The 26,722-nt window shown below is 36.6% G+C and overlaps 1 protein-coding gene across 2 annotated transcripts in view; it reads left to right on the top strand.

The window, feature by feature from the left end:
- The window catches only part of LOC306872071 (transmembrane protein 131-like), a 63,177-nt gene that overhangs the window by 12,649 nt on the left and 23,806 nt on the right, over window positions 1-26,722 (top strand). For both annotated transcript variants that reach the window (XM_079420422.1, XM_079420421.1), the window contains exons 4-8: window positions 11,780-11,851; window positions 17,504-17,627; window positions 17,770-17,886; window positions 18,892-18,996; window positions 24,534-24,611. In XM_079420422.1, the coding sequence (XP_079276548.1) occupies window positions 11,780-11,851; window positions 17,504-17,627; window positions 17,770-17,886; window positions 18,892-18,996; window positions 24,534-24,611 (496 nt within the window). The remainder of the gene's footprint in view (window positions 1-11,779; window positions 11,852-17,503; window positions 17,628-17,769; window positions 17,887-18,891; window positions 18,997-24,533; window positions 24,612-26,722) is intronic.

Below are 26,722 nucleotides of genomic sequence, written 5' to 3'. Positions count from 1 at the left end.
ATGTGGCATAATAGCTTCCTGAAGTGGCAATTTAAAGAGAGCCATACTGTATAGCATGTTCTGCAGTTCTCTCTCTCTGTGGTCGCTAGTGCTAATTTTCACACCTCCTGCTGTGCTACGCCCTCTCATCTCTTCCCCTGCCCTCTGCCAACACCACAAATAGCTTCAGCTCTGGCATCAACGACATTCCATTAAGCCCAAAACATTCCACAATGTTTCTTCTAGATCTTGCACACTAATATTTAGGGCAGTGTACTTGTGTTATTGTGGATGAATATTTCACTGGAAAAAGAACAACAAAAAATGTCAAAACAAATTTGCCATTCTTCACCATGTGCTTATTGTGCTTTTCTTATTTTCTTAGTTGAATTGTAGAAGGATGATTGTGTTTCTATGTTTTTGGCAACCACGATGCGTCACGTTGACGCCAATTAATGGCAACACATTTATTGCTTGTGTGTTTATTGCTCCTGTCATGTGACCAACTGTTGTGTAGTAACCAGTAACCGTGGTCACCTGTCACAAAGCCGTGCTAAATCTAAATTAGATCTATTGAAAACAGAGCTGATCATTTTTATTTTGTTCATCTAATCGTCTTTGGATTTTGCCATCTGTTATTTGATTGGTGGAATGCGGTCTTATATTTGCTGAATTTTGGTTAAAATGTATTGCTTCCCTTGAAATTGTTGAGACTGACAAACCTCCAAGGTCAGAGTAAATAAAAAATGGTGGCAAAATGTCAATAAATTTATTGATGGATATAGTATAAATTTACTGATGAATGGTTTTGCTTGCATCTTAAAAAAGCAACAAAACCAAGATTTATTTTGAAGATATTTTTATGGTGAGATGGGACAAAGATTAACCTCTATACAAATATAGGTTACAACACTTATTTGAATGTTGTTGTATAAAATAATTACAAATAATTTAATGTGTATATAATGCATAGGAATCTAAACTAAATAATATATAATGAAATATAGATTGTTTAACATGTATTTCTACATTGGATCTTAAATAGGACATAACTTTTGGATGTATTTTTTAATTACAATAACAGTATTATAATATAACTGTACATGTCTGTAATGCATAGTAATATTGGTAACACTTTATTTTAGGGTCTCTTAAGTAATTGCATATTAGCATGCATATTACTAGAATATTAGCTATTTATTAGTGGTAATTAAGCACATATCAATGCCTTATTCTTAGGGGTGTAAAGATACACCAGTGGCACGGTTCGGTTCGGTTCATGGTTTTGGAGCCTCGGTCCGGTCCGGTTTGGTTTGCTGTGGGGGTAGGGTTCATGTCATCTTACCAGCAATGCTAAGGAACAATAGATTCACTTAACTCAATAATAACAATAACTTGACTTAACTTTTTCTTTTATTAACTTTGGCTTCACATTTTTAGTGCAGTCAGCATACCGGAGTAAACAAAAATGAAATAAATACCTCCAATGTAGACTAGTCAGAAATAAACATTTGTCTCTTTAGTGCAGCCAGCTTACCTGAAGTAAACTAAAATGAAATAAATAAACTCCAATGTACTCTAGTCAAAAATAAACACTGGCTTGTCCACTCTAAGAAACATTTGGAAGTTCAATGAAGTTTTAAGTTCTTTTTCAAAGACACCATCATGCAGCATATTCCGACTGAAATGCGGTCGCCTCATTCGCACGAATCGCGCCGCAGGATGTCTAATCGCGTCTTTGCATTGTCTTAACATGTAAATCACTCGCGCCTAACGCTTCATTCGCGTCTGGTGTGAACGCACCATGAGATGTGTTTCCTGTCATATAAGAGAGTTTTGTGAAACGGTTACGACAGATTGTGTGCGCTTTGTCTACGACACGAATTCCATTCCTGTACTCCACTGGAAAACCAAAGTGTTCCCACACAGGAGACTTAAATGTGTCCGGGGGATCTGCAATTTCAGTACTATGCGAAGCAGCCATCCTGCATATACTAGCAACCGAGTGTGACGCTCACTCCCAAGTCACGTGAAATGACATGCACTTGGAAAACAGTAACTTTAGAATATAATATTTAGAACAAAATTTAAAAAGCTCTTAGTCGTTACTAATACAATTTAATCAAATGTAAGCAAAGAAAAATTAGTTTAAATTAATAGTTAGTTAGAGATAAGTGCCATTAACCTCAACAATGGGCAGCAGGGGGCGTGAGTACCGCGGTACGCGACGAGAGTTCCGCGATTCGTATCGTGGGTGGTGTATCGTGATCGTTCGGTTTGTGATATCGTTACACCTCTACTTATTCTACATGACTTTATTCTACATCCCTAATCCTACCCAATACCTAAACTTAACAACTACCTTACTATTAATATACAGCAAATTAGCAATTTATTGAGGGAAAAGTCGTAGTTAATAGTAAATAAGCGTTCCCTATTCTAAAGTGTTACTGTAATATTTTTCCTTCTGTATTGTGCAATGCAGGATAGGAAGTGTTAACTTCTCAGGTTTTACCACAATTTTATTCTTAAAGCCTCAATAATTGACACAAAGGTGAGGTATTGTTTTCACAAACTGCTGAAATAGTTTTCTGGAGTAATCACATGCTGTCAGTAGCGCTTAAGGTGCTTCTACCACAGAATATTCCTTGAAGACACTCACAGTTGCACCTCGAACAACAGTGTATACAAAAATACCAGCAGGCACCTCATGTCTGCTCTTCACGGGGCAATGAATAACCAAAAACACACTGCTGAAGCATCAAGAGAAAAGTTAAGAATCCATTTGAACAGACATTTTACTTGCAAAGCATCCAAAACAAGAAGGATGTTCAGAATACAGTGTTGATTGAACTGCGTTTTTCTTTCTGCTTAAAGGGATAGTTCAACCAAAATATTAAAATTGTTACCATTTAGTCACTCTCGAGTTGTTCCAACTAGAGATCGACCGATATATCGATTTACCGATATTTTTCCCGATATTTAAGCATTTTTGCATAATCGAATATCGGTTTTGTAATATCGGATTCCCCGATAAACACCGCCATCTTGTGGACGTTTTCAGAATTGCGCGCAGGATCGCAATTGCAGGGCATCTGAGGGGAGACGAGACAGCAACGGCATGCAGGTACTTGATTTGCTGTAGTTAGTAAACTATTTAATATTACAGGCATTAATGCACAAATTAATGGATTACATAAATGCCTGATATATAGTTTAAATGCAACTTGGCTCTAAGAAATATGATAAATAAGATACTCTGTCAAGCCCTGTCCCTATAAAGATAGGCTATAACTTTGCCTGAAATAACACAGCCATGAATTAGCACATGGTGGAAATAAAAGCGCTGAATTTAATTCTCTCTGTGGTCTATTAGTCTCGTGAAGTCGGAGTCACGTAGATAATCCGTCAAGTCCTCTCTCAATAAAGACGTAACTTTGCATGAATTAAATAATACAGCCATGAATGATTGCATGTTGGAAAGAAAAGCATTGAATGTAATTCTCTCTCTGTTGTCTATATGCTCATCATTAGTCTCGTGAAGCCGCTTTCATATTGCAGTTCACTCAGCGGTTGATGCTCAAGAAATGCTCAGCACGGCCACCGCATGTAACTTTTAACAAGATTCACTTTTTTGAAGCACCCTAAAATTGTATTAACACTTACTGTATAACCATTATTTCGTTTATAAACATCTAAATTAATACAACAATGGAAATTAATTATTTATTATCTCCGCGATCGATCGCAGTTTGAGTAGCCTATAGTTCTGTGTAAAGGCATAAACATGTTCATTTTGCTTACTGCTAATATTAGTGTTGCTGCTAAAGCTTTTTATAAATAAAATGTTTTTTATTGTTGTAATACGAAGATTAAATTTAACATGACAGGGCTCTAGACTGCGACCAAAATGGTAATTTTTTGCGAGTTAAAATTTGACGTGGTCGCATTTGTACGAGTGCCAGGTCTGCGCTGCTCCAAAGCGTCTGCTTCATACAGCGCGCGCTGCCAGCCGCAGCACATTATAGCAGGAGTCAGATTTCACTGATCACGTGAAGAGAGGTGTTTTCAGCGCGAGCGCTTCGTGGGTAGAGCCTGGTTTATACTCGGCGCGTCAGCACGAGCGCGAAGGTGCGCGTCGCGGACGGAGCGCAACGGAGGATTTTGTTTTCAAACTAATGTAAAAGACGCTTCTTAAACCAGAGAAGGTGAACATGGTGGTATTCTTGTAGAAAAAACATGTAAGTCCTGTCAGCTACAGCCAGTTTAGTTTTACTTTTCTTTTTGTTTTCGTTTTGAGAAGCTTGTTATCTTTGCGGTTTACCTCACATTATGCTATGGAGGCTTTCCTTAATTTAAAAAAAATATATATTAATATTTATTTGCTTCCTCGGAGTTTGCTAAACATTCTGTAATATACTAGGTATATAGTACAGCATGTGGTGTGTCCTATGCCATGCCTCGTCTTATTCGTTTTTGTTGATAAATGTTATGTAAGAGTTTGTCATTGTCAATGTACTGTTTTATTGTTGTTGCGCTTTTTAATTAAGAATAACAATGAATCCATCTTTTGTTTTAGTCTTAAAAAGTTAAAGGTGTATAGATATAAGCAAAACAGACAATGATCTTTTCTTGTAAAATGTGACACCAAGATCGCAAATTTGAAAGTAAAAAGCGCACGAAAAAAGAATTCCTGTTCAGAAAATTTAAATCACAAATAATACACATGAAAAAGAACGAGTTGAATGTTGAACACTTTCGTTACCATATAACTATAAACTATGATAAAAGTTCATCAGCATGCATTGATTAATCAAATGTTGTAGCAAAAACAAAAAACAAATTGCAACCAAATTATGTGCTCGTGCGCAAAAGTGAGATCAGTGGGAACAATGAGTCTAGAGCCCTGCATGAAAGACTGCTAATTCTCAAAACATTTTTTGTTAAGATGACTGAAAGGAGGAAAAACCAAAGTGAAGTATGGACTTACTTCACGCAGTAATTTATTTACTCTATAACAGTAAATAAATATCGGTTCTGCATATCGGTTATCGGGCACATAGACATACAAATAATTGGTATCGGTATCGGTTATAAAAAATCAATATCGGTCGATCACTAGTTCCAACCCTGTATACATTTTTTCTTTACCTGCTGAACACAGAACAGGATATTTTGAACATGACAAAATAATTTGGGAACCATCAACTGTTTGATTACCCATGTTCTTCAAAATATCCTATTTTGTGTTTTGCAAATGAAAGAAATTTATAGGTTTGGGTGAATAATGAATTGGGTAACATTGACATTGATTTCTGAGTATTTGAATATACTACTTCATGTTTTTTTCTTTTTTTGCATACTCTTTGAATGTGGTGAGGCTGTTGGCTCCTCTCTCTGCTCATCATCAGACTCCACAAGCAGGCCATAATATGCACACTGCTGTACAGTACAAATGGCTTAAACATTGAAACATGAAGCTGAACTCAGATCAGCTACTAAGTGTCATTTCTACACCCCTAAACCCTGCATTATTCAAATGACCTACAACTTCCTGTTTCGGTACACACAGGAAATGAACACCCTATTTCAAACAGCAGTATTTTTTTCTTCTGTGATGGGAAGTGATGCTACTGCTAGCAAAGTGATGCATAGTGTGAGAAATGTCAATGGTTAGCTTTAAAGAGAGGCTGTAAACCTGATTTTTTTTTTTTACACTGGAAATTGATAACTACTAAAGTGTGGTAATATTTCATATACGTTTTAACTGTAGTGAATGTGAGAAAAAAAAAAAGTGACCCTGGAGCACCAAACCAGTCTTAAGTTGCTGGGGTATATTTATAGCAATAGCCAAAAAATACATTGTATGGGTCAAAATTATTGATTTTTCTTTTATACCAATAATCATTAGGACATTAAGTAAAGATCATGTTCCATGTAACACTTTATTTTACTGTTACATCTATTAGTTGCTTATTAGCATGCATATTACTAGAATATTAGCCATGTCTTAGTGCTAATTAAGCACATATTAATGCCTTATTCTACATGACCTTATTCTACATCCCTAATCCTACCCAATACCTAAACTTAACAACTACCTTAATAACTATTAATAAGCAGCAAATTAAGAATTTGAGGGAAAAGTCATAGTTAATAGTGAATAAGTGTTCCCTATTCTAAAGTGTGACCGACATTTTGTAAATTTCCTACTGTTAATATATCAAAACTTAATTTTTGATATGTAATATGCATTGCTAAGAACTTCATTTGGACAAATTTAAAGGTGCTTTTCTCAATATTTAGAATTTTTTGTACCCTCAGATTCCAGATTTTCAAATAGTTGTATCTTGGCCAAATGTTGTCCGATCCTAACAAACCATACATCAATGGAAAGCTTATTTATTCAGCTTTCAGATCATGTATAAATTTCAATTTCGAAAAATTGACCCTTATGACTGGTTTTGTGGTCCAGGGTCACATATAAGTACAGTTTACATAAAAATATTACACTGCACAACTGTTTTCAGCATTGATGATAATAAATGTATTCTCTCACCACGTCCAAAAATGTATAATGATTTCTATAGGATTAATTGACACCGAAGAATGGAGTAATGGCTAGCTTTGAATAAATTACATTTCTGATTAATTAGAAAACAGGGTTTTTAAATTGTAATAATGCTGTACTGTTTTTATTGTATTTTTTGACTAAAATGCAGCCTTGATAAGTAAAAGACTTCTTTTGAAACATTTAAAACATCTTACACAAACTTTTGAATGATAGTGTTTTTGTATCTTAACTATATGTTGTCATATAAACAACCAGTCAGTAACCACACCAACTGAAGTCTTGAAAGCTTAAATGCAACAAAGTTGTAAATTTTTTAAATAAGTGTTTGATTCACTAAAAGAGTAAGTTCATACTTAATTGGTTGCACTCTCATTCAAATTTAGCGAGAACAGTTAATGTGTTATTTGGAACTATTATAATAACCAGTTCTCAGTTCCCACCCATAACAGAGTGGCGTGACCAATAACAAAGTGCATTTAATTTACACAGAACTAAAAAAATAAGCTCACCTGAAACTCTTACTCTGTAGTTCCTGTTTCACCACAGATGGGATATGAAGTGAAGTGAAGTGATATACTGCCAAGTATGGTGACCCATACTCGGAATTCGTGCTCTGCATTTAGCCCATCCAACGTGCACACACACACAGCAGTGAACACACACACCGTGAACACACACGCTGCAGCGCCCAGGGAGCAGTTGGGGGTTCGGTGCCTTGCTCAAGGGCACCTCAGTCGTGGTATTGAGGGTGGAGAGAGCGCTGGACATTCACTCCCCCCACCTACAATCCCTGCCGGCCCGAGACTCGAACCCGCAACCTTTGGATTACGAGTCTGACTCTCTAACCATTAGGCCACGACTTCCCCTTACAATATATACCCACAGGTGCCTTGATTTTTAACTTGATAGTTGATATTGTAATCTGATGTTCATGCAGTGATTCAGCGTTCTCCAGACATTGCTCCCACTCACACCAATACAGGTGAAAGACAGCCGCCATGCTATTCCCTGATTCTTTATTAACCCTTGGAGCCAGTACACATATTTTGTTTTACCTCTAGGCATACTGTACGTTAAGGGTTTAATTGAGCTTTTGTTATCATTTTTTGACAGAATCATTGGATGTTCTGGAACCTCTTTAGCTGTGCTCCCCACCCACCGGCAGCCATTTGATAGCATAGTTATCTGTTGAACTTTTGGTCCCGGTATCAGCTCTACCTCATGTCTTTTTATAAACTCGCTCAGTGATAGCTAACTGAGGGACTTGAATTCTGTGTAGTCCAGAATTTAGATTGGGGTGACTGCCATGAAGTTTAACAACACGAATAACTTGTTTTTCCAGTGTGATAATGGCCAGACAGAAACCTGTTACCATTTTATTTCTTATGATTTTTTTCTTCTTCTTTTTGAAAGTCAGAAAGCCATATTTGATGCTCTTTCAGTTTCTCTATGTTCAATCTACTTTGTTCGTTTTCCTTTTATGGAGAATTTTGAAAGCTGTTCAAAGCTATAAACATGTTCTCTGAGGCTTAGAGGTATTCATGGAAGTATTATTGGTTTGTTTCATATGTTCTTTCCTGGAACTGTTACAGAAGTGATAAATACCTTGAGCTCTCCTCTTTCTGTTGGTAATCGGTTATGAAGGCCACTGATATGTGTCTTCATGTCAGAGGTCCTAGCTGTTGAAAGCCTGGACAAGCCACTGACAGTGTTTGGAGGGGAAGGATTCCCCCACGACTCAATTGGTGGTCTCTTCCACTCGCTGGAACCCCCTAAGAGCTTCGGTTTTTGACCAGTAATGGCATATTCAGTACAAAATTACATTTGCATTTCGTCCAAGATTCGTCATGTCTTTATTTAATTAATCCATCTTTGTGAGTCCATATAAGGCAAGTGGGTGGAGCCCTAAAAGTTGACGTAGTCCATACAACCCTGTTTGATGAATGTTGTCTGAAGTGAAATGATAGGTATGGGAGAGAGAAATACTAATTGTTTAAACTTTTTAAGCGTATGACCAACTGTCATATGTAGGTTCATGTGATGAAGCGTGGAGTAAATGTGTTCTAAAACTCACATGAGAAGTGATGCACTTTTCTTACAACTTTCACATTGCACTTACATCACACTTCACAACATGCTGATTTACACCAAGCTTTGAAGTCATGAATGTGCGTATGACTGTTGGAGGCAGAAGAGATGGTGTGTAGTTTTGGATGGAATATTCCCCTAATAAATAATTAAGCAATAATTAGGGGGTTGGCATTTTATTAATAAAAAAGTGAGTTGTCGCATACATTTCAGCTGGTTACAATGTAATGAACTGACATTGTGTCTACACATGATGCGTCAGATGTGCTGCAACAGCTTGATGGTGTGTGCACACCAAAAGCGAAGTGAATATTTGCATTGTGTTATCGCTCTATATACATTGCGTAATGCTCTCCTTCATTTTCTGATACAATCAGATGTCAATAATAGGGGTGCGACCGATAAATCAATTCTGCGTTTTTTTTTAATTTTTTACATTTTTCTTTCAATTTTATTTTTTCCGAATACATCGTGATTCTCAGGAATCGATTCTGAGCTTAGTTTTTAACAGCAGATGGCACTCTATGCTAGTTTTTAACTGCATGCTCAAATGCTCACGAAGAAGAGCATTTGTGCGTTTGGCAATGTAAATGGTTAAATGTACTTGCATCTCAGCTTTTATGACGCCCACTGTGAACACTCTTGTAATTTGCTTCAACCTGTAAGAACTTTATGAATGATTATTTTAGATTCAAGTGGTGGTGTGTGTGTGTGTGTGTGTAAGGAACTGGAAGTGAGCAGAGTATGGCTGTTTCTAAAGCACGCACTGCCATATGATAATAAAAGACTAACCAAACAATAGAAAGCCAATATAATAAAAGAAAGTAATCACTTAAGTCACATAAAAGCTACCCTAAAAAAGTACATTTTAAGGGACGATTTAAAAACACTGAGGGATTCTGCATTCCTAATCTCAGAGGGCAGGGAATTTAGGAGCCAATGAAGAGAGAGCCCGATCACCCATAGTTTTTAGCAGAGTTGTTTGAACAGTTAAAAGACCATATGCTGTTAAAAACTAAGCTCAGAATCGATTCCGGAGAGAATCGCGATGCATTCAGAAAACCGCAGAATTGATTTATCGTCACACTCTTAGTCAATAAGCTCTTTGCTGATTTGCTTGAACGATAACGCGTCATGCGAATTTTCCACTCGTTGAAATTTTTAAAATGTGCAGAAGACACGATTGAGGCGTATATCGCACATTCGAGGCAATTGCGTTGCCTAATTTGCATCATCCGCGTTGTCCAGCGCAAATTTGTGCCTATTCGCATCTTTGCATTGCACTTTGTATGCAATCTACTCGCGTGAAAAATTGTTCGCTTTAGACGTGCACACACAGTGAGGCTGTCTACACTTGATGCAAGAAGCGACTGTTGCAAATGATTTGAACTTTGTTTCAGTTTGTCATAAATAGGAGTTATCAGTTTGCTGATGTGTCGTTGTGTCACACTGTGCTGCATCCAGTGTAAACAAGATAACTGATTATAATGGGTTCCATAGTATTTTTGTCATGTTGCACCATGCCGCTCGCATCCAGTGTAGACACGTTGCGAGACTTCTTTGTGTTATGAGTTGGAGACTTGTTTATTCCAAGTATGAGAGATGTGTTGGTAATATCCTGTTTTCAACCCTGCATATGCACACACATTGAGAATTTAACTGCAGTGCCAATTCACAAAATCTTTTGATTCTTTTATTTTAATTGGTTTTGATTTAGATGAATTTGGGTAATTCGTCTTTTTGAAGGATTCATTCAAAGAACCAACTCGGATGTCATTCATTTCAGGAATTGGACTACACTGCTTGCATGTGTGTTTTTGATTCATTCAAAGGAATCAGATCATTCGAGTCATACAGAGTGTTTGCAAATCACACTTCACTGGATTTCATGTTGTTCAATATTCAAAATATAATGCAGGCTTACAATCATAACTCAGATAAAATATGATTTCTTTTGCCATTGTGCTCAAGATTCTGCTGTGGGGGAATACTGATACAGGAAAAACTTCTAATTTTGTACTATTTCTGAAACTTATAAACTATTAACTGAAACTTCTATATTTGAAAGCATGATGCAGTTACGTGATGCAATATTTTCAAATGTATTTTCACACAGCCTCTGAAATTAAGCACAGAGTAGAAGATCAGTGTTGGGATTTTAAGAATGTACATTGCAAATAATTGGAAAATGCTTTTCATTGAACTGAAAACAAGGTCAAGTTTATGATCTCACGGTACCAAAACCCATTTAGCTCATTCATCTCAAAATTCAACAAGAAAACTTCTTAGAACATGTTAATAGTCCCTTTTTTGCACAGTTTCCCTTTTTCAGTTGGTGTTTTCAGAGAAACAAGCAGTTTATTAAGCATTACTAGAGTATAACATGAGGTGTTTATGATTTGGTCTGCTTTGCCCTGCTGCCCACTTTAACTTCCTGTTTTAGTTTCTTGTTACTATTTTGCTCACTTCTTATGTTTGGTTGTGTTTGTTTGTTACATGGTTTCTGTGTCTGAATTTTGCAGCCTTACTTATAGCTTAGTTTGGCGTTTTTGTGGAGTTCACTTCATAATAGATGGAAGTTCATTTAGCTCTCAGTTTGTTTCTAATGTTCCTATAAAATCAGATGATATTCTCATGTATCTTAAGTGTATTATGCAGACGTTTGTCTCTCAAGAACAATGAAGTCATTCCCTAAAGACTGCCAACAAACTTGCTCTGTTTGTGGTTTATTAACATTCATGCATGTGAAAAGATGACATTGTGTGATAGTCAGTTCCCTTTTGCCTTTTCAAACCAGTGAAATGTTATCTCAGGGCAAAGTCCAGGCACAGAACAACAAAATTAGTTTTTAATGCAGATTTAAATCAGGATTTTACATCCTGAGATCTTCAGTTAACTCAAATGGAGTATGGAGTTAAGTGCTTCGTTGCATAATACTACACAGTAGTCATATGTTTTGATTTGTTCATGTGTATACACTATCCAGCACATCATAAAAAGTTTCCTTTCTTCCCCAGAGAGGAGCAAAACCTCTCTGGTGGTTTTGATTCTCTTACCTCAGTATTTTTAAAGCACTTTTTCTTGTAAAAAGCGTCAATCTGCCTGACGTTCACATGTATTTCTCTCTTTTCTCCTCAGCTCCTCATTTTATGTGCAGGAGAGTGGGAGACAGCTCCTGTTTCAGCCGCCCACACTGGATTTCGGGCCACAGTAAGTGTTATATATTTTATACATTACACCCTCAAATATATGTGTATATATGATCTTATATTGCCATTATAGTCATTTCTTTTCAAACCATACTAATATATTTAAAAGTAGTCACATGATATAAACAATGACATGTACGTGTTCATGTTCAAATGTGGATGTATTTTTTGTGTTGTTTATTTATTAGTACTTACTCACCAAATTTTCATTTTGACGAAAAGGTGCATTTTGTTTTGTGTGTGTACGTGTGCAGCAGCATTGCTGTAAATTGCCTTTTTGTAGAGCATGTGATGTATGTAGCAATAAACAGCATATAATCTTTATATGAGATTTACCCTGTGAGTGGAGTGAAACGGAGAAACAGATGTGAAAGGGTGGCAAGGGGTGTTCAAGCCATGTTGTGTTACTTTGTTGCAGGAAAATAATGCGTTTTGAACATGTGAATATTCATTTATATTTATCCAGACCTGACTTAAAGGCATCTTTTGAGTTTGAACAGATTTATATAATACAAAGAATTTTAAGCTGTTATGTTCAGCTAATATGATGTTTAGAAATATTGGCTATAACTGAAAATAATTTTAGAAAAAAGTTAACTTTCAAAACTAAACATCATTTGACGGTCATGTAGTTTATAGCACTTGGCTAGGCATCCATTGTAAGTGCATTGCTATAAACATGTATAATTTTTATATTTATAAACTGAAGGTTTGTCAGTTGTTGCCACAGATGTTGCTCATGAAACCAAAATGGTATTCCAAGGTCTGTTCAGTTTTAAAAGTGTAGGCTTCCTTTGCAGACAGGATGACCAAATATGGCTGAGTTTCTTTTCTTCTGATGGAAGAAAGAACTGGCAGAGTTTGGAATGGACTGAACTGCTTTCAGTTTGACCTTAAGAAATAACGAGTTGGAAAGTTGTGATGTCTGTTCCAATGCTGATAGTCCCAGCTGGAGGGAGCATTACTGGTGCTTGTGACCTTTTATTTGGACACTGAGCCAGATGGTTTTCTTGGTGTGATTTAGAGCTGCTACAACTAATAGATAACATTTATGATAATTATTAATGAAAATAGTGATTTATTTAAAAACTAAAACTGCTTTTTTTTTTAGGTTTTGTCTTCGTTAGTAAAATCATTTCACAGGAATGAAAATGTTATTTCTGTGTTAAAGCTTCGAAGAAGGTCAGGGGCATGTCATTTCATGCGATCGTTGCTGCATCAAGTGCTTTGGCAGAGTGCTGGTGCTGTTCAATGCTTTTGAAAGGTATTTCGTCAGGGCATAAATGGAGTAAAAGTAAACACACACCTTAAATAAGAAAGTGCAGTCACGGCACATATGAAAAGAAGCATTTGCATTTTCTAATGCAAAGAGTTTAAATTGCCAGCAATTGACCTTTGTCAAGCTATCACTTTTGCCAGGACGTAATTTAACTTTTACTGTTCTGTTTTTATTATCCGAACATTTCGGTTTTGCAGAAGGCTCGTCCTAACATGAAGTGTGTATGTAACTGTTTGTGTTGTTGTTAAACTTGAAATACTTAGAGCGTGTGCATACATGTCAATCATAAGTAGTCAAACAGAGAAGGTGTGTGCAGTCATTATAATATGAGATGTTAAATTTATGGTTTAAATAAGCTATAATTATTTGAAATCCTATGTGTAGCACAAGTCATAATTTGTTATATAACCAGTAGCTTAAACAGTTCCATATATTTGTGAAATGGAAAGTTTATTAGATATTCAAAGCTTTGTTTAAATAATATAATTCATGTTTGCTGAATATTATTGGTAGTAGCTATACTAATTTTGTATATGTTTATTATTAGAGCTGGTGAACAGAGTCAGTAAACTAATGAAGACAGATAATGGGAGCTCTGTGTGCTCAGGCACTGTCAAGATAAAAGTCCCACTTCTAACAGAAAAACTTATCGTCTGATGATGATGATAATTAAAAAATCCCAAATATCCGATATATATGAAGTATTTATGAACAGGCTTTGAAAACATGACAGCTTTATATGTTTACTAGGGCTGTAAATCTTTACTAACAGAGGATCCATTTGGTTCATGATTATTTGGTTTTCAAGTACAATGAAAACATTGTAAATGTGAGTGAAAAAGTGTACTTCAATATTTAATCAGTAACACAATCCAGACATTACAGCATGAAAGTAGTTACCTCAGGAATACCTGAAGGCTACATATGCAAATAAAGAAAAAAGCAATATTGGCTAAATGGATTTCAAAGCCATAATAGTGTTAGAAATGTTGCTGTTTGATCTTTTACACATTATAATATAATATGCATATTATATTTTTTAAAATATCTTATTACCAACATAAATATTGAATATGATCTTATAAACCATTTCCACAGAAATAAAGCCTAAAGATTAGCCATTGTTGCTAAACCAAATAATTGCTATTTTTTTTTTCTTTTTAATAGTTTCCTTTAAATTTTTTTTAAACAAATATTTTGAAACGAGGTGCTCTAGATACACAGTGTGTATTGCATAATGTTTCTCTGTACATGTATGCACAGGTAGGTAATAGTCTACACCTTGTTTTTCCTGATACATGTTCCTGCAGTGATGCAACACTAGGGCTGGGTATCGTTCAAAAATTTTCGATACCGATACCTTGAGTTCGATACCGGTTCCTGAACGATACTTTTTTCGATACCAGTTTTATGAAATCAGTTTTAATAAGATTACATTATCTCAAAAAACAATTTTTTTTAGCTTGTTGATATTTATACAGACTTATACTCGTCTCCTGAGCCACTGCACAAAGGAACTAAATATATCCAACACAATACATAAATAATTTTAATAAAGTTCAAAAAGTTTTCAGTTTGCACATCTGTTAGGCTACGTTTACATTAGTGCGTGTTCATTTTAAAACACGTAGCTCAGACAGAATCATAATTTCTAGGTTGTTAAAGACTTCAAGAAATTTTAAATCTTCATCCACTTTCATAAGTGGGTGTTTTATTTTCTTTCACCATATGTTTTATTATTATTAAATTCTGGTGTAGTATGTCTAATTATTTGAATGCATAAAAACAACTTAGTTTATTTAAATTTATTCTTAAAATAGCCTTATGAAATGTTTTATTTTTCCTCAGAAATTCTGTGTTCTGTATCTGGTTTTCAAATGAAGACATAAAACATTAATTTAATTTATCTTTAAATTATTGAAAATCAAAGTTTATTTATTTTGGCAAACAAAGGGGGCTTACTATTAAAATTTAAAACATGGAATAACTGTTGTGTGATCATTACAAAAAAAAAAAAAAAAGTTTTAATAATTTTAATAGTAGCAGTATGTACTGTCCGCTGAACAATATGAATTTATTTCTGCCGCAGTGTTTTCCAAGTTAATCCGAACTTTTATTTTGTGTTGTTATTTTGACGGGTTGCCTGGAATACCTTTTACAGTTCTGTGTGTATATGATATGACGCTAGTTTTACTCAAATCAAACGGTAAAATGCTCACGAAGTGACTTTCAGAGCAGATGTTGTTCATGTATTTATGTCCTCATTTAGTGAGGCGGCAGACGCTGAAATGACCGCGAGGGTCACGCGAGCTTCAGTCTGTGTGTAATAAACAAACCGCGCGATTTAAAGAGCGGACTGCTCCGTACGCTTTCGAAACGCTCTCGCGGAGGTCAAACACTGATCTATCAGCGCCGCGCCGCTTCTAGCAAACACACCTAGTGCTGCAGGATTATTGGCTCACTGACGGTGATGAGATTAACCACTTAGGTATCGAAATTTGGTACCGAACGACAAGACGTTTTTCGATACTCGGTGGTATCGAGGCAATTCGGTCGGTGCCTAAAAAGTATCGAACTCGATACCCAGCCCTATGCAACACACACTAGTGCTTAACCTTTCTGCAGGAGCGAGAAAGAAACCGGCGTCTGGCAGCTAATTTCTTCAGCGCTTCTGCACCGCCATCCACATGTTATTATCTGTCTTAAACACACACAACCCTCATTTTCCCATCGCTGCTTCCACTGGGACACATATAGAGAGACCACAGCTTAGACCTGGAATGACATTGCTTGGGCAGTGTTGCATAATTTTTATTTTACTTCTGCTTTCAAATTTGGGACCCTTTTGCAAACAAGAGATTGCCCAGTTCTGCCTTTTTATGACTAATAACCAATCCACATCTATTTTTTAAGAGTTTCAGTTCTTAAGTTCTTCTTTTTGATTCAATAAACTAAATGATCATGTAAAAAAAAAAAATCTTAATTTTTATTTATTTGTATTTGTTACAGTATGTTTATTTTCATTAATATTATATCCTACATTATTAATAATGATAGTAATTGTTGTTGTTATTTTTAATATTATTATTATTATTATTTATGCCATAATATTTCTAAGTAATGCCATTGTTAAATTTTAAATTGAACTAAAGTTATATTTTCTGTGATGCACCAAAATAATTTTTTTACAGAAATGCCAAAAACAAAATTCTACTTTTCTTTTAGCCAAAAATCTAAAATAATGTAGCATCATTTTTGCTTAATGTTTATCGTTGTATGCATTAAATAGACTCTGTTTTGGTTGAATATTTTTGGTTGCCAAAAGTTCAGTGCATCAGTATTTTAAGTTAAATTGTATTATTTGTATAAGTCAATTGTTTTTTACCATAAATGACAACATGTGACATTCTACTGAGAATAACTCAAATTATGCATTTCTATGGCAACACTATCTTATTCACATGCTCTCAGAACATAATTACTTGCAAGCTGGGAATGTTCTGAGTGCTACAACTTGGACAATGTGACTGCATTCATTTTTGGTGCTGCTTAGGTGCCACGTCCGATGACGTGGACAGCTCTGAGTAGAACGTCACACGTTGTCATCTGAGAATTACTGTAAATGCGTCATGGTGTGAATTCAGCTAGTGTTTTAAAAGTTGAGTAATTATCCATACAGTTGTTGGAGTGCTATTCTTTAGAAAATTGCCAAATGCAAGAGCAATTTATCAAGAGACCAGATAATAAAAGTACTGATGACGGAAGTTGACAAGTTAATAAAGTTAGTCTGTCCATTAGCAGTGTCAAGTTTTAGTGTGCCTAGTCGGTCACATATGATCACTTGAGATTCAGTATTGGTTTAAATAGTGCAAAGGATCTGCAGACGTTTTTATTGGCTGCCGTGTTTTACATGCTGATATTTTTAGGCACCTCTTTCAAAGCTGACTTTTGACTACAGGAACATCATAAAATAAAGATCTGAGCTGCTAAGCTTTCTGTGGTTAGAATCAGCTTTGAAAGGCCATCTCAAGTTTTTTAATAGACGTATGTGGCTTTGAGTGACATTTACTTTCATCTTTGCTCAAGTGTTGTAACATTGTGATCTGTTCTTATTGTCATGCTTTGGGGATGTGTGCACTTTGAAAGTCTGCGTTTTTAGTCGAGACTGAAATAAATAATCTCCATTTGAGTACGGTTATGTTTCAAGGCAACGAATGTTCATAAAACCATAACATTCCCTGACATATCAGTCATTTAGATGAGTTTTTCCGTTTCACAGTGGTTGCATTCACAGTGACATGCTTTAACAAAAACATTCTGATGAAAATGATTTTTGGAGTCTGCAATGCTGTATTTTGCTCTGTCATTCTGCAGGCCGGTGGGGCTGCCAAGAGCTGAAACCGTATATATCCACAACCCCAGCCCAGAGCTCCCAGTCTCTCTGCTCTCTGCGTTTACATCCAGCAGACATTTTCACATGCCTTCCTTCCACAGAAGGGTAAGTATGCACCTCGTTTCCCATTTGGGCTGCTTTCTCTGTTCCTCTACATCAGTTTAATCACTCTCATTGTCCCATATTAATGTAATCCAGCGTTCCGCGTCATTCAGTTTCTTGCATATATTTTTTTTTTGCTTTACAGGTGATTCCACCCAGAGGGAGAACATCTTTTAAAATCATTTTCCTCCCCACAGTGGAGGGCAATGAAGAAATCTCTTTATTTATTAACACATCAACCCATGGGGTGATATCATACCAGGCAAGTTTTATAGAATTATACTATTACACAGTCATTCTTTTACTTAAGAGATTTCATAGAGACTTTTTTCAGGGGCATACTAAGGGGACATGTGGGAGAGATTCATATTTAAAAGTGGTTTATTTAGCTTGGCAGCAGTACAAAAGCAGTTGTAGCCGGTTGCATAAAATGACGATGGTAAATGGTATTCCAACAGTCAGCAATCATTTAACTCAACCAAATTACATATTACAAGACAAATTTAATATTCATGACCAGAGCTCGGCCTGGCAAAATTGATGTGTTTTTTGTTTGCTTTGTTCATAACAACGTTCTTTCAGTTGTTTAACTATTGTTAACTGAATCAGTCACACTGCGTCTTTCTGGAAATGTAGGGCAGTTATGTATATTACAGTACATGGTGATGAGTAACGAGCTTAAATTGTAAAGAATCTTTTGCAATAGTGTGATACTGTATGACTGTCATCAAACAAATTCACTTTAATCACCAAAGCAATCTACGTTGGCGTATATATTAGTATTTAGGTCATGTAAAGTATGTTCTCTTCTGTTGTCATGTTTTCATTGTGAGTAAGTTTCTGGTGACCTGATAAAAGCTGTAACACCACTGTATCAAACTACTTCATGTATGAGGAATCAAAGTCTTTGTCTACACTACCAGTCCAAAGTTTAGAAACGCCTACTAATTTTTTTTCATTTGTTTATCGCGTTACTTTTCAAAAGTTGTTTTAGTTCGGTACAAAAGCTGCATTCACTTGATCAAAAATACAGTAAAAACAGTAATAGTGTACAATTTTATCTATATATTTACTATGTATTTTAAAATGTCATTTATTTCTGTGATGGCAAAGCTCAATTTTCAGCAGTCATTACTCCAGTTTTCAGTGTCTCATGATCCTTCAGAAATCATTCTAATATTCTGATTTATTGCTCAAGTAAGATTTATTATTATCAATGTTGAAAACAGTCTTTGAAATGTGCTTTGTATCTCTCTCGCTCTGCCAGGTTTTTGGGGTTGGTGTCCAGGGGGGATCAGTCAAGGACGTCCATAGAAAAGATAGCGTTCTGATATTTCCCCACATACAGAGCATTAATATAACACAAACTCAGGTATGTGTATTGCATGTGGATATGCTCTTTGCTTAGTTGTGTGTTTAAACATGCAGATGTTCTTTTTTGTTTACTATTCTTTGTGCTGGATGACACATGAGGTCCAGCAACAGCTGAGTGCTTCTGTCTCCTATTACTGTCATAGCCATTGGCACAAACACACACACACACACACACACACACACAGAGGACATCATACATTAGAGGCTGTGTAAAGCAATATTAAATGTGTGTTCCAAGTTTGAAACGCCACAGAAAAATGTGTTATTAACCACCCTGCCAAATTTGAATGATTAAAAAAACACCAAGTAAATAAAACGTTATTAAAATCTTGAAAAAAGAAGCAGTATTCTTTGCTTTCAAACGCTGGTGGCCTGTCCGTTGTTGGTGCTGTTGGGACTGAAACCACGCCCACTCGTGGGAAAGCTGCTGCCTCCCTCAACTGTCAAATACAAATAAATTTTAATATGGAGACCGAGATGTTTTGTAAATTATCGCAACCAGGTAATATGCATTGACATAATGAAGGTACAGCTAGCTAATTGTAATGACAGTAAATCGCTATTGAGCGGACGAACCACTGATGCTAATGCGCTCTAGTTTTTATAATATTAGGGGAGGGGCTGTGCTCAGTGGCTCCAGTGCGTGATTTATCGCTTTTCCACTGGGGCTGGTGCCAGAGCTGGAACCAGTGCTCGGCCAAAAATGGCACTCGTTCAGAATCGGCTCACGTTTCCACTGGCAGGGAGCAGAACCCTCTACGTCACCAACATGTGACCGCAATAACTTGTTATCTGTTACAGAAGGAGAGCGTTGATCTATTGTCAACCATTAATTGTTGTGTTAATGTTGTTAATTTACATGATCTCCGATGGCTTTTAAAAATAGGCTTGTTCAAGATGCATCAGCACTGTGTAAACCGATTGGTGTATGACATCAAAGTACTGCAAGTGCAATTCAAAAGCATAAAGAATCGTCTGCTCTCCAATTGCCCTATCGGTAAGCCCCGCCCCACTTAGGTACTGTAACAAACGGAGTTGCTACTGTCTTACAATGACGGCTGTCAGTGTGAAAACCTTGTCCCACGATGTTTTTTGATAAATTTTGGACACGGAAGGACCATCATTTAAGTGGGACTTAAATATGACATGGAGGGATATATAAAATATTTCAAAATATATATGTAAAAATACAGATCACGGTGCAAACAGGAGAAGTGTCATGTTTCGGTCCTTACGATTGCAAAGACAACATCTCAGATCAACACTGTTCATGTACATCAGGGTAAGAGTTTGACCTACACTCTACATGATGTGAGAACAGTTAATATTTTTAGGTTTGCACGTTAGGATTGACTCGAGATACCTTGCTAAAGCACAAGATGACATTAACGTTCTGCTTGAGCAGATGAAAATTGTAACTTAATGAGTATGACAACCAGAAAATGATCGTTTTCGTCTTCATTGGGATTGGGGTTAAATGCTTAGGGACAGTTATGCTCTGTTTTGTTTGGGTTTAGGAAATGTAATAAAATAAATTCTATTGCCTATGCACTCGGGATACCTGGAATCAGTGTTACGAGTACCCCAGGCACATCGGTTTGCCATTTTTGTAGCATAAACACCACCAAACCGATGAAAGCTTTGGATCTTCCGATGTTTCTCTATGGTGCTGAAACCTAAAGGTATCCGAGTTCCGCTCCCTGTGCAACTGATACTCGACTGCTATTGGCTCATCTGTGTTTGAGGGGAGGGGCTTACCGGTAGGTCAATTGCTGTCGTGGTTGAGACATGACTTCAGGCCCACCCAAAAAATCCTGAACACAGAAATGGTGAAAAACTGTTAAACGGTCTAACTCCACAATTCAGTACTACATGTTCACAGTCATTATAACGTGTTTTCAGCGTTACAGTTCTAATATTTATAATGTGTTTAGAAACAGTTATCTCAAATGCCTTTACACTGACTTCAATAAAATACCAAAACAGCCATGCTGTGAGACACCTATGTAGCTAAAGTCTTGTTTTTGTTGACATTATTCTTAAGGCCTGCACAGAAAGCAAAAATGACAGCCATGGGGGCTGTTGACAACACATTTTTGTGTCCACTGCGCTGCTTTTCAACTGTTTAACTCTGTAAACATTCGCTAGACAGCGTCTTGCACCTTAGAACTTTTTTAAAGTATCTCTAAACCTCTGTTTGAATGATCCCTTAGACTACTGGGATCTAATACAGTCAGCAGGGGTCCTTGTACTCAACAGGATAGTTGGAGCCATTTTGGTTTTGCTTTTTTTATTCTATTAAACAAACAAACAGAAATATAAAAACTTCATTAACATCAGAGCTTTTAATAAATAAAATGATGAATATAAAATTATCGATTTTGCAGTTAATTCATCACATTTAAGTTTAGTTCCAAGACAATATGCCTGATATTGGCAGTTATTTCATGTACATATTACTATAAGCATTGCTGTTTACCTGTCTTATAATCTTCACAATAGATATCTGCATCACAAGACCACTGTATATTTCTTCTCAGTGTTGATGGTTTGTTTTATCTCATATAGGAGTTCTACAGGGTCTCGGCTCTCATAAACAAGTTTAAATATAGATGAGCTTCTGTTGTAGCGGCCACATTCAAAGCAAGTTTGGATGAAGCAACTGCAAGTTCACTGGCTCTTGTGCTGAGTGATTACTGAATATAAATGGCTGTTCCTCTAAGATCCAACAGACTGGTCCAGACCTGCCAACCTGTACGCATTTTGCGTAGCGGGCACGCATTTTGACCTCAAAGTACGCAGGTACGATTTGTCACTTTAAACTACGCAAAAACCTGGTGACGCCTTTGTGCAGCACAAACCAATCAAGCAACAGCAATGAAAGAGCACTTCGACCAATCAGAGCGCTGGGTTCATTCCCATCTAGCAGGTGGGATGATTGACAAATGCGTAGACCTATCATTAAAAAGAGACTACAAATAGACAGCAAAACAAAATCCTGCTCGGTCTCGTACCTTTTTTACTCCCGCTGTCTGATTTCTTAAAAGAGGACAGTACACACGGTACTTACAACTAAGGTAAATGGGTTGGGGTGGATGTGGAAAGTTAAAATATTGATATGACTTAACTTAATCCTCTGGAGTCGACGTGATCGCATTGATATTCAAGATGAACTGTGAACAGAGTAAAAACACTCATTCATATTCAGTCAGATCTGCTGCGGTTTATTTGTGTTCATATAGCTGCACTCACTGAACAGCGTCCTAATATTAGGGCTTTTAGTCCAAAAAGTGCGCGTACTTGGATAAATGCTGATATATTTGCACTAGAGCTTCGCCCGTGTCTAATAAACCTTTAAAAAAGTCTTACCGGAACATTCACATCTGTGTTCAGCTGCTGACAGAGCAGAGAGTTACCATGTTTGGGTAACAGCTTCACAAACAGTCTTTTCAACTACACAGTATTATTGCTGTATTACAGTCATTCATAAGTTAATAGTTCAGATATAAACACTGATGTTTATGGTAGCGATCGCTTCAAATAACGTTTGTGTCGATTGCATTGTTTCGCCACTAGGTGCAGAAAAGTGACTTAAATATATTTGTGATTGAATCAAGAGATTCGTTTAAAAACACTGATTCATCCGGTAAAGAAACAAATGAGACATTAAATCATTCATTCAAACAACTTTTTCATAATTTTAATATGAACTAAATATATTGTGGGGAAGTCGTGGCCTAATGGTTAGAGAGTTATATATTATAAATACATTTTAATTTAAATGTTTAATAATTAGTTCAAATTAAACACTTTTAAATAGACTGCAGCAATAATAGTTTGTCACACATTATTTTGTTTCGTGGGAGGATCGTGATCTCTGTTTGAGACCAAAAACAAATGTGATTCTCAATTTATCCAGAATCGTGCAGCTGTCGTATGTGACTGAGTGCAGACCTTTGGTAAATATCTAACATGAATAACGTTATCCTAACACTACATCATTTTCAAGCTAGTTTGCCTATTCACCAGGCATTTAAGTTGGCAAAGTAGAGTAAAGTTATGTGCTCGGTGACAGAAAAGTGTGTGTGTGTGTGTTCATGCCTTGCATCTAAAAAAAAACATGACATCAGATGAGGACACTGACAGGGAGAGAGAGAGCAGCAGACCTAAAAAGAGTCCATGCCTCACAGCAGTTCCTCACAAAATATGAGTATATATATATATGTATATATACCCCCCCCTGTTGCCATCACACAAGTGGTACTCCCAAAAAAATTATTTTGTCTATATCTGACAATACAGGAGCATGTGTGAATGTATTCAAGCCTGTACCTTCACAATGACTAATTTGAGATAAATTTAAGTTGGTTATATGTGGCGTGACGCTGTGTTGGTTCTACCTTATTAGCTAAAAGTGAGCATGACCAGATAATTATCACATACATTTTTGAGGAGAGATGACTTGACCCTGCTATTCACTTATAATTTGGCTAAGTGCTGTACATCTGACTTTTAAAGATTGTACAGACTTCATAACAGTAAGGGATGTTTCACCTAACAACTGCTGAAATCTTGCTGCTCTAGGAAGAAGGGTGCTCAATAAAAACGGGTTCTTCTGACATTTCCCACTGATTCGCTGTTATATTGCAGTGCCTCATTTTTCACCATGGACATGCTGTTGTGTTTAACTTTTTAAGGGGATAAGGCTATTAAGTGTTCAAATTTAGTTTGTTCTGTCGTCATTTATTTATTCTCATGTCTTTCCAAACCCGTATGAATTTCTCATTCTTGGAACACAAAAAAATTGCAGCAGAATCTCCAAGATGCATCTACAGTATACTACTTTTAAGTTTTATTAGAGATTTGTTGTCTTATTTTGAGCTTGACAGCCCCTAGCTAACATATACTTTGATTATGTGGAAAAAAAAATGTGAACATGCTGCCCCTCATCTTGTGAAAGTCATACAGGTTTGGAATGGCATGAAGGTGAGTAAGTGATTTTTAAAAATTTTCATTTTTGAGTGCCTTTCTCAAGGACACAACAGTGATGGGTTTGTTATTGTTCACATATACAATCACATACACACCTGCATTTAGATCTCCATTTAAGAACATTTATTGAAATAATCTGTGCAAAAATCACTTTTTTTAACTTTAGAGTGTAAATTCAGTTCACTTTTGTAGATGGAGATGACTACCTGTCTTTTAAAGGGGCCCATCTTAGTGACTGATGGTTTTGAAGGTATTGAATTATTCATGTTGCCAGAAGAGGTAGAGGAAATGAAAGTTAACATATTTAATGGAGAACACATAAAGCATGAACAAAAAAGCTGCACTGGGCCTTTGAAGGTGCATTTGCTGCCTTAGAATCATTAAAACACTTTCTTTGTTCACTATTGAAACTGCCTCACAAAAAAAATAAAAATTGGCTGCTTAATAATGTTAATTAGATGTATTGTTGTTATCGTTTAATTTGGTCTGAAGAAAGCTTCTGAGCTAATGAATTTGAATGGTCTTTCTCTTTTACTCCTGCAGGAAGATGCTTCTAATGTAACAATTTTAGGTCTGCTGCTTGACTGCAGTTTACCAAAAATGTTCTACAATCAGCCCCAGGTAAGATGTAATCCCAGTTTCAGGAACTGTGTTAAAGCCTGTTCACACAAAGACTAATATTCAGGATGAAAACTGGGTGCGATAAACATTTTAAGTTGAATGAATAGCTGTTAATTTGAATGCATCTGTTCAGATTGAAACAAACATTTGCATGTCATAAATACAGCAGTTTTTTTAGGGAGATATGTTCTCATTTATATGAAGAAAACTAGCCAAGCTATATGATTTACGCTTATGGTCACATGCCCAGACCTGCTGCTGTTACATAAAACTACAGTTTGGTAACTGTTTTGCAAAGAGTCAGTGAATAGTAGAGAGAGATTTTGGAGCCGGCTCTCTTATATCTGTACTCCTGTAGTTGGTGTTTTATAAACACTGCAGCATATACAAAAAATTTACAATATGAAAGCATGTAAATTTGGTTTGACTTCATTTCTTCTCCAGGACAAGCAGGTGTCAGAAACTGAAGGTTGTGCAGCACTTTGTGTCCCAGAAAACTGTTATATTTCTGCTTTTTTATAAGCGCCACCTCAGAGAGTGAATTTACATTTTCCTGCAGCCTGTTTATTTTTTAATTGGTTTGAACAGACAAACAGTATAATGAAATTGTGCCAAATTTTCATTCCAAACATTCATGTTTGTGTGAACAGGCCTTGAGAAATTATTTTACCACTACTTCTACTTCTGCATATGAGGAACTGTAGGTACTTCCTAATGGCTGTGGAAATGTGGGAGAACTACAACTGTTCGACCTACAAGTAAAGCATACCGTTTAATGTACAGTAGGCCTAATATTAGTATCACTCGGCTCAAGTCAGGCAGCGCTAAGCCATAGCTAGTGTCAGCCTGTAACAGCCTGTTTCAAGACGGAGAACCACTTCGCGTTTAGCCCGTCAGCTGCTTCAAAGATTCAAGTGCTGAAATGAAGATTTACAGTGGATTTTACAGTTTATTTCCCCTGACTAAGTTCATGTAACATCGTAACAACAATCCTTGTTGATTGTAGACTGTAGTTGCTCCTCAAATGTGTTTTAATCATATAGGGGCTGTTTACACCTGGTCACTTCATGCATTTTATCTGATCGGATATCTATCTGATTTGTTAAAACGTTTCCATTTGGCCACATAAATGTGTCTTCGCAAAACTGATATAAATCCGTTCTTTAATTCCCGCGCTATATGCAAATTTACCTAATGATAGTTCACATCAATGAAAGCAATAGATATGTGCTGCGTTTTATTCGTTATCAGATCATTTCAATATCAGAGACCGCAAAAACAAGAGAGAGCGCGACATCAGCACTGGAAAGATAGGTTAGTCTCACTACTTTTAATGAAGATGATTTTGTGTGTTGACCGTCCGTGACTTACTTTGAGTTTCATTCGCGGCAGTTTGTAGAAGATCCAGGGGGCGTGGTTGGATCCAGATCCAACTCCTCCAACCTTACATATACCTAAACCTACCCATCTCCACCCCCTGATCCCTAAACCCACCCCATCTCCACCCCTAAACCTACCAATCTCCACCCCCTAGATGTGGATCCAACCACGCCCCCTGGATGTTGTGGACTGCAGCGAGCCCTACTTGGCAGTTTGCACGTCGGCTTGCTGGAGCTACTCAGCTACTCATCCGCGGTGATGCTTGTTGCATTAGCGCTGTCATATCTGACTATATAACATTACCATATAGCCTATAAAACGCTCTAACAGATTTATTATTTTAATATTTTGGGTTTTAATATTTTTGAATATGTGGTTTCAACAACCAGATGCATTTACACTTGTCCAGTTTTGTCTGCAATGCGGCCCAGACCACCTCCTGAAGTGGTTTGAGCGATAGGATTTACATCCGTCTCGAATGCATTTCGGAGGGCATTTACACCTGGTCTTTTCAGGATCAGATAGCTATCCGATCAGAAAAAAGGCATGAAGTGACCAGGTGTAAACAGCCCCATAAAGGTGTTTATCCTTGAATGGTGCACTGCAAAAAATGCTTTCCTACTTAGGCCCTGTTTACACTAGTGCGTCTTCGTTTTAAAACGCATAACTTTTGCTACAGATACGCCTATCGTTTACACTACTCCGGCGTTATGATACCATGCACACCAACA

Source organism: Barbus barbus, assembly GCF_936440315.1.
Source record: "Barbus barbus genome assembly, chromosome: 7".
NCBI classification, from domain to species: domain Eukaryota; kingdom Metazoa; phylum Chordata; class Actinopteri; order Cypriniformes; family Cyprinidae; genus Barbus; species Barbus barbus.
The sequence above is the reverse complement of the archived record's forward strand: the minus strand, read 5'-3'. Positions and strand labels throughout refer to the sequence as shown.